Genomic DNA, 8593 nt, shown 5'->3' on the forward strand with positions numbered 1-8593 from the left:
CAGGGAGTAGTGCAAACCTCATGGCTCTGGTTGGACATTTTTCTGATTCTCTGTCCCTTCTGAGGTCATGTGTGTGTCTCCACATCGATAGCTTTGGCTTTGTTGGATCCTGCTTGTGTTATGGTCTCTCCTCTGAGAAAGGCACTGCTGGACTTTTGTCAAATGTGTGGGCTGTTGGTGTTTTCTAGTAGACTCCTTTGTTTAGTGCGGGGGGATAAACACTGGCAGGACTGGGTTAATGGACCCTCAATACCTGGGGTCTGAGCTCAGAGGTGCTATAAGATGCCGCAGAACCTCCAAAGAAGATGAAATGGGATCTGATGGGAGTGCTCTGCTGGTGGAAGCAGGGGATGCCCTGCTGCAGGCTGGCTCTGGAATGCACCAAGTACCTGGGGTATTTTCCAGGAGTACTGATGAAACTTAGATGTCTTGCATGCAGGAGATGTGGACCATCATTTCATTTGGGCTGTATGTGATCTTACCCTGTATGTATTCTGAAACCCTACTGCCTATTAATGAACATGCTGAATGCTACAGTGTCTAATCTCTTTCCTTCCTCCTTTGGCACAGAGGTTTGATCTCTTGGGATAGCAGGACAAGTTACTAAACATAAATGGGTAAATGACTAAATGCCAGTGCTCTCACTGACACTTGTGGGCTTTGAGTCAGAGCTTGTTCTAGGTCTGGGCTATTGAGGTGTGCCATTGCAATATTTAAATAATGTTGACTTGGACAGCAGAGCCTTCAGTCACGTCCTCCAGGTTGTATGCAACATCTTAGTGCTTCTTCCTACCGACAGAGCCCACTGCTCAGCTGGGTGAGGGGATGGGCTGCTGCATTTTAGAGGGGACTTCTGCAAGTCTTTGGTCCAAGTACTACAAGTGGGACCATCCCCTGTGTTAGATCAGATCACCCTGTGTACAGCCAAGCCTTGAAAACCAAAACGTAGATCCCTCTTTCCTTGTTACCTTGTCCCAAGGCAGCTTGCACGTCCTACACTCTTGCATGCAGTCTGAACCCCCCGCACAAGTTCCTCATTACAGCACCTACTTCTTCTTCGTCAGCCTCAGACTGGCTGGCCAAAGGCAGTGCAGGGCTTACAGCTCTTCTGGACAGGCAAGGAAATCTTTCTGACAAATGCAGAAAAGCAGGCTCTCTTGGCACAGCATCTCTGACACAGCCTTGCTGGTCTTTGGCAGTTTATGCCATCTTAATGTCAATGGCTACCAAAAAAAAATCATAATTTAAAGGTAAATAAGTTATGTTGTTGCAGTACCTCAAATTCAACGGACAAGGGGTTAGCATTGCTTCTCATTCACTGCCACATTTTACTATTTTTATAAGTAAATGCTACAGAAAGTTGAATACAAACAATTCTGTCCACCCCAACAAGGGAAAGAAACTGTTTCCTAAGAAGGGTGTGCAGCAGGAAAACACAATTGGAATGAAAATCTGGGATAAGTTTTGCAACAGGACAATAGTGCTGAGAAGATTATTGTTATACCCTGTGGAAGGATGACTCGTCTGACATCTGCTAATTTCTATGCAGGCCAGGCTTCTCGCTCCTTATGACCTGTGCTGCTTGCTGAGGTAGCTATTTCAGTAATATGGTCTGTCTTTGACTTCCCTGGACAGGGCCTGTATTGGGAAGCACTGAAACCTGGGTTTTGGTGAGAAGCAACACCAACACACTAATGCACATTGCACAAAGCTGGGTACTAGCTAGCATTAATGGATGTGGCCCCCAGACTTATGCTGACAACATTCTACATCAGCATGGCCACATTTAGGTGCAGAGACCCTAGTCAATCATGATGGCTGTGGCGGTGGCCTCCTGCTTTCACATGCCCCCTTCATCCCCTGGGGACACTCAGGCAATGTTTGGCGGTGCCCCTAGTACTCCATCTTGTTCACACCAGACCCACTGTCCCCTAGGTGTGACAGAGAGATGTGGCTGCTGTTGGTGGCCCTGGGCCTGGCCCAGGAGCTGGCTGATGCCATCCCACGTGGAGAACTGAGCCATGAAAACCCCGAGCAGTTCATGAACATTGTAAGTGCTTCAGGAAAGAGTCCTCCCCAAGGTACCCTGTTCTCTGCCTGCGGTCAGCCTTGTTGGGGAGGGCATGAGATGTGGCCAGAAACAAGTTTTTCTGATTTTTCTGCTGGTATCTCTCACTTCATGCCTTCTGCATGAAGTTGGCTACTCTCTGGTGGTTCTCCAGAATAGATGGCTCTGCTGGTGCATGTGAAGGTGATACCAGGCCATGATGGCATGTTGTGGCCATGTCAGCCTCAGCATGCTGGACAGCAGTAGGTCACCTCTTCCATTGCCCTTCTGTCCCTGCAGAGTGAGAAGATCCACTTCCAAGGGTACCCCAGTGAGGAGTACGATGTGCTGACTGAGGACGGCTATTTCCTCAGTGTGAGCCGGATTCCCCATGGCAGAGGCAACACTGGGGACTCAGGTGAGGTTGATTTCACCAGGCAAATAGCATAGTTATGAACCTGTTCAGAAACAAGACTATGTACAGGAGGAAAGTTGTACAAAACATACTTTCCTGGGGCAAACCCTCAGTCCTGGATCAGGGTTTCCTGACATCTCAGAGACAGAGAGCTCAAATATTCACTGAGATCCATGAGGATATTTTCTTTCCATCGAGGAAGGGATTTTCTTGTGTAAAGTATCTGATTTCTTCTCATTCAGGATCCAGGTCACCTGTGCTGATAGTGCATGGGTTCAGCTTAGATGGTGGTGACTGGGTGGACAATCTCCCTGATAGCAGCCTGGGCTTCATCCTGGCGGACACAGGATATGATGTATGGATTGGAAACTGCCGGGGCAACAGCTGGTCCCGACGGCACCTGAACCTCTCTGTTGACCAGGAGGAGTTTTGGGACTTCAGGTGAGGAAGAGCATGAGGATTGGGCCAGGAATCAGGGCTGCTGGTGTTACCCACCCCAAATCCTTGGGAGGTTGCGAACAGCTGGAGAGTGGGAAATGGGCATCCTCTCCAGCCCCTCTTTTGCTTTCCAGCTTCCATGAGATGGCCATATATGATGTCCCAGCCATGGTGAATTTCATCCTGCAGCACACTGGGCAGGAGAAGCTTTTCTACATTGGCCATGCTCAGGGCAACTCTCTGGGTGAGTGGGAACAAGGAGCTGGATGTGCAAAGAGTTTACTATGTGTTATGCCTTATTCTAGCTTTAGATATGCTCCCCTTCCCCTTCTCTTCCAGCAGAAGTTTGTTTGTTCAGAGGAAAAGATCACCTGTTCCCACCTATCCCAGCTCTGAGCTGCTAGTCAAATCTCCTTCTGAAGGATCATTTTCTAACAAAAAAAAAAAAAAAATTCAACAAGATCCCGGGTCAGAGATATCCTCAGTCAAACTAGGCATTTTGACATATATGGCACTATTGTTGCTGCTGGGGTTATTGTTATGATCTCTTGCTGTTTTTCAGGTTTCATAGCATTTTCAAGCATGCCACACCTGGCTGAGAAAATCAGGCTGTTCTTTGCTTTGGCTCCTCTTTACACCTTTCATCATGTTAAAGGCCCTGTGTTAAAGATTGCATTTCTACCAGACGCACTGTTGAAGGTATGGTAATATTTTTTGTGCTATTCCCATGCATTTTCCCAAAGAACTAATTAAATGTAAGTGATTTGGGTAAGTCACATCCTTTGTGTCGTGATAGCTCTCCAGCTGTCATTCAATGAAACTACACCTGCGCCTGGTCTTGAAGATCCCAAACAACAGGCTGTCCCTGTGTCCAGTTGAACATGCACGGGTTTTACTCTAAACCCATACTTGTTCCTGTTTTTAAACAGAGGGGAAGATGAACTGTATGAGACTGGCTATCTCAGGCAGAACTTTTGGAGCACCAAGATGATGGGCACAACAGCATGGGGTGGAAAGGACAGTGATGGCTTCATGCTGTTCTGAGGCTCAGATGTGATGTGGAGAAGCCTGCTTGTGAGGCTGAGTGGCTCAAATGTGTCCCCAGCCTTACTGAGTAGCTACCTGACAATGCTGACTGAGGTCAAGAGGGTCCTGCTAAGAGAGGACGTATGTTGCAGGAGATGCAGTGACCTGTTTTTTTCACTCTTGCAGATAATATTTGGAACAAAACAACTAACCCTGGTGGGAAGGGAGGAGAGAGCCATTCTTGCTAAGACATGCAGCAACATGCTAATAGCTGAAGTCTGTGAAAATGAGATCTTCCTTATTGGTGGATACAACAAGAAGAACTTGAATGTAGTAGGTGTATCAGCTTCTTTAGTCACAGTGACACACTCCATTTCTAATTTCCCTGAGCTTTCCCTAGACAAATGGAAACAGATACTGAGATTCAAAAGCCAAGGTTTCCTCATTCCTGGAAAGCACTGCCGGGTGATTTTTTCCTATCCTGCCCTGAGTGTAAGTGTTTTACCTAGATGCTGTGGGGTAAATATTCTCTGCATGGCAGAGATAAAGATGACAGCATGAGAAAGTGGTTATGAATTATGCACCAAACAAAAACATCTTTGACTGGTCTGGTTGTATCTACATTTTAAAGTGATGGTTTATGACATATATTTAAAAGCAGCTACTCATCTCTGAATAGAGTAGAGATACTTTCACATGTAAAAATTACATAGCAGTTACAAGACAGATTTTATTATGATGATGATTTTCATCATTCTGAAATCACTTTGAAAATACTTCCTTTTCTTCAGAGTCGACTGGATGTATACCTTGCTCATTTTCCAGACTATACATCAGTAAAAACCCTTCTCCACTGGGGACAGGTAGTTACTCTGATTTTATAATTACTATAGCAAATGTCTTTTGATCTGTGAATATGGTATTTTAAAATGTTGCTTCGTTCACCCTAGAAGCGGATAAGGAAATAGTGTGTAAAGTTAACAAAAGTAATTTGATATTACTACACCAAAGAGTAGTAGATAATAGTGAAGAAGTCTGGTACAGTCCTGGGTAAGCACCCCATGGAGATATTTTTGGGATGCTCTCTTTGCTCCAGTGTGCTTGATCCAGAGTGTTTGTTACCTGAGTTCCTAAAGCACATGCAAGATGAAGACATGATCTGAGACAGCTAGCATGGCTTTGCCAAGGGCAGATAGTACCTGACCAGTGTTGTGGACTTCTGTGATGGAGTGACAGTAGACAAAGGAAGAGCACCAGTAGACAAAGGAAGAGCAAGTGATGTCATGGACCTGGATTTCTGCAACGCCTTTCATATAGTCCCACATCACATTCTTATCTATATATTGCAAAGGTATGGATTTGAAGGCTGGACTATTCAGTGTAACAAAAGCTCTTTGAGTGGTCATAGCCACAGTGTTGTGGTCAATGGCTCTATGTCCAGGTGGAAGTTTGTGAAGAGTGGTGAAGATGGGTCCATCTTAGACTGCTGCTTTTCAACATCTTCATAAATGACACAGTGGGACTGAGTGCATCCTTAATAAGTTTGATGATGACACTAAGATGAATGGTGCAGAAAAAAAGGGATGCCATTCTAAGGGACGCAAAGAAGTTTGAGCAGTGGGCCCAGAAGAGGGCTGTGAAGATGATGTGAGGACTGGAGCGCCTGTCCTACATGGAAAAGTTGAGGGAGATGAGCTTGTTGAGCCCAGAGGACAGAAAAGCTCCAGGGAGAAAGCAGCCGTCCCGTACTTAAAAGGAGGGAGACTGACTTTCTACACAGTCTGATAGCAATAGGACAAGAAGGAGGGAGTTAAAACTAAAAGAGGGCAGGTTTAGAATATATGTTAGGAGGAAAGTCTTTACTCAGAGGGTGGTGAAGCACTGGCACAGGTCCAGAGAAGCTGTGGATGCCCATCTCTGGAGGTGCTGAAGGCCAGGTAGGATGGGGCCTCGGGCAACATGGTTTAGTGGGTGGCAACCCTGCCCACAGCAGGGGGGTTGGAACTGGATGGGCTTTAAGGTCCTTTCCAATCCAAACTGTTCAATGATTCTATGATTCAATTATTCCACGATTATGATTCTTAACACTTTCTGCTTCAGACTGCCAAAACTGGGGAGTTCAAGCAGTTTGACTACGGGGAGAAGAATCAGGAGAAGTACAACCAGGTAGGCAGGAGCTTGTGGATGAAGAGGATGAGGCTGGCTGTGTGGGATGAGGGTCGCATACTCCAGTGGCTGATGTGGCTAGAGTCTTCTAGGATGTTAGACACAGTACGTCACACCTATTAGTATCTATTGGCATTATTAATGTCATAGCCGATGAATAACTACCACATTTCCCCCAGACCACCCCGCCCTTCTACAGGATAGAAGACATGACAGTGCCGACTGCACTGTGGAGTGGTGGGCAGGACTGGGTGAACCCGCCTCCGGAGACCAGTCGCTTGCTCTTCCGTATCACCAACATCATCCACCATGAGCACTTCCCAGACTGGAACCACTTTGACCACCACTGGGGTAAGGATGCCCCACAGCGCATGTACAGACAGATTGTCACTCTGATGGATAAAAATTAATGAAGAGACTACATGTTGGCCTAGGGTGAAGGAACCATTTGTTCCCACAATCTCAGTGACACGAGTTTTGGATGAGGTGTGCTGCTCTCCTCTTCCCTTTTAAAAAATATCTCCTACCATCCTATTCTGCACTAATTCAATGAGTTAAAAAAATCACTGTTTAAATTCTGTCTGCCCTCTGTGACTGGAAATTGCAATAAACTCTTGTATAACAACTTAACTGCACCTTTTGCTTGGTAGGCGCACCGTGTTTGTGCTTGCACGCCACTGCTGGGGAGGGGTGTGCAGAAGATCCTGGCAATATTTTTTTTATTTTTCTTGGCTCAAAGTATTGATTGTCTGGGGCATATTGTGGCCTGGTTGGCCCCAGGCTTCCTACCAATGCCAGAATAAGTTATCCCTTGGCTACAGGTGAGCTCCCACAGCGACCTGAAGAATCTGGGGGATGTGTAATACAAAAGAATATCCTTCCTCTTGCCAATAGAGAGTGGCCTCAGCCACAAAATCAATACTCCCTTGCCAGCTCTGATGCATTGCCAGTACACACAGCTTGATGAAAAGGCATTTTGATCTGACTTTTTACTCCAGAAATTGAGCATGTAATTTGGGGTGTGAGTTTTGGTGAAGGAGGGGTGGCACGAGGCCTCATCCAAGGACCTGGAAAGGTGAGAGTGGGATAGTGCTGACTTCAGGAGAGAAATATGCAACTTGGAAGAAAGTGGAAGGAAAGGAAAGAGGTAGCTGCAAACCATAAGTCCAAGAGATTGTGAAAGAGCAACCCTTCAGTAGAAGGGAGATTTAAGCTAGGTAATAGGAAGAAGTTCTTTACTAAGAGGATGCTGAGGCACTGGAACAAGTTGCCCAGGGAAGCTATGGTTGCCCCATCCTTGGAGGTGTTCAGCTTCAGGTTGGATGGGAACCTGTGCAGCCTGATCTAGTGGGTGACCACCCAGCCCATGGCAGTGGGGTTGAAATTAAGTAACCTTTAAGATTCCTTCCAATACAAACCTATGATTCTACAATTCTATAATTTGATGATCTGGGCTGTGTCATTTGGCTAGGTCTTTAGTAGGAGATAACTCACCTAAAATAGTGTCCCACATGACCTCCTGGCAAAAATGACAAAAACTCAGCTATGCTTCATAACAATTTTTGAATTTAACATTCCTACATTGTTGTCTAAAAAAATATCTATCTTCTTAGTATCTTGGAAATCTGACTTTCTGTCTGTCTTCCTTTCACTCTCCCCACTCCTCTCCCTCCATCCATCTCTCTCTCTGTCTCTCAGTATATCAGGCAGCCAGCCACTATTCCATAGATAGATCTATTCATCTATCAATCCTATCCTCCAAATGCTATGTGATGTTCTGTCATGAAGCCTACTTAAGATGGAGCTGCATTTGAACTGCACTGTGAACAAAAGGTAGGGGCTGAAAACAGAATTTCCTTTCAAAGAACCTGGGCATAACAGATTCCACAGAGATTTTGTTTGACCCTGCTCTCACTGCATACTACTGCTGCCCTGTGTTTTGTTGCAAGGCTGGGATGGGTGGCAGGCATTGTCCTCCTTGGCTGGCAGCCTCAGAGTACTATGAGGACAGTATTTGCCGTTTCAGGGTGCTCGAGGCCAGGGATCACCCTGGTGTTTTCAGTATGGCATTCCCAGACTGCCTACCTGTCCCTATATTACCAGTTTGCTGCCTGAGCACCCTGTGTTAGATCCACAGGAGACAAGCTGTTCATGGCATGGGGAAAGAGGGGTGTCCAGGGGACCTTAACCTTGTTCCCCACTGCAGTGCCTAACCCAAAGCAAGCCGTTAATGGACCTGGGGAAGAGACCTACTGGGGGCATGAAAGCAATATGCACAAAACCAGACAAGATGGTGGTTAAATGGGATATCAGTGTTTGCTTCTCAAAACCATCATTCACTGTGCATATCTACTTCTGAGGGATGCTGGAATAGAGGCCTCCAAAGGCAACACTTCAGCGATCCTATTATAAGGGAACTGAAAAAATAGTGGTCTAATGGCCATAGCAGACCTTTGTGGCTTATTTTGCTGAGTTGTTGGCCACAGGTGAAGAAGAGCAAA

General features: G+C 46.0%; 1 protein-coding gene across 1 annotated transcript; it reads left to right on the forward strand.

The window, feature by feature from the left end:
* Positions 1–1948: 1948 nt before the first annotated feature.
* LOC306946191 (lipase member M-like) lies at positions 1949–6502 on the forward strand (the record flags this gene model as incomplete). Its single annotated transcript, XM_079535164.1, has 9 exons — positions 1949–2050; positions 2348–2465; positions 2705–2903; positions 3035–3144; positions 3463–3599; positions 4113–4259; positions 4718–4789; positions 6027–6092; positions 6272–6502. 9 exons carry the CDS (start codon positions 1949–1951, stop codon positions 6500–6502), a joined length of 1182 nt encoding a protein of 393 aa, XP_079391290.1.
* Between the last annotated feature and the right edge of the window lie 2091 nt (positions 6503–8593).

Source organism: Tetrao urogallus, assembly GCF_951394365.1.
Source record: "Tetrao urogallus genome assembly, chromosome: 5".
Classification (NCBI taxonomy): domain Eukaryota; kingdom Metazoa; phylum Chordata; class Aves; order Galliformes; family Phasianidae; genus Tetrao; species Tetrao urogallus.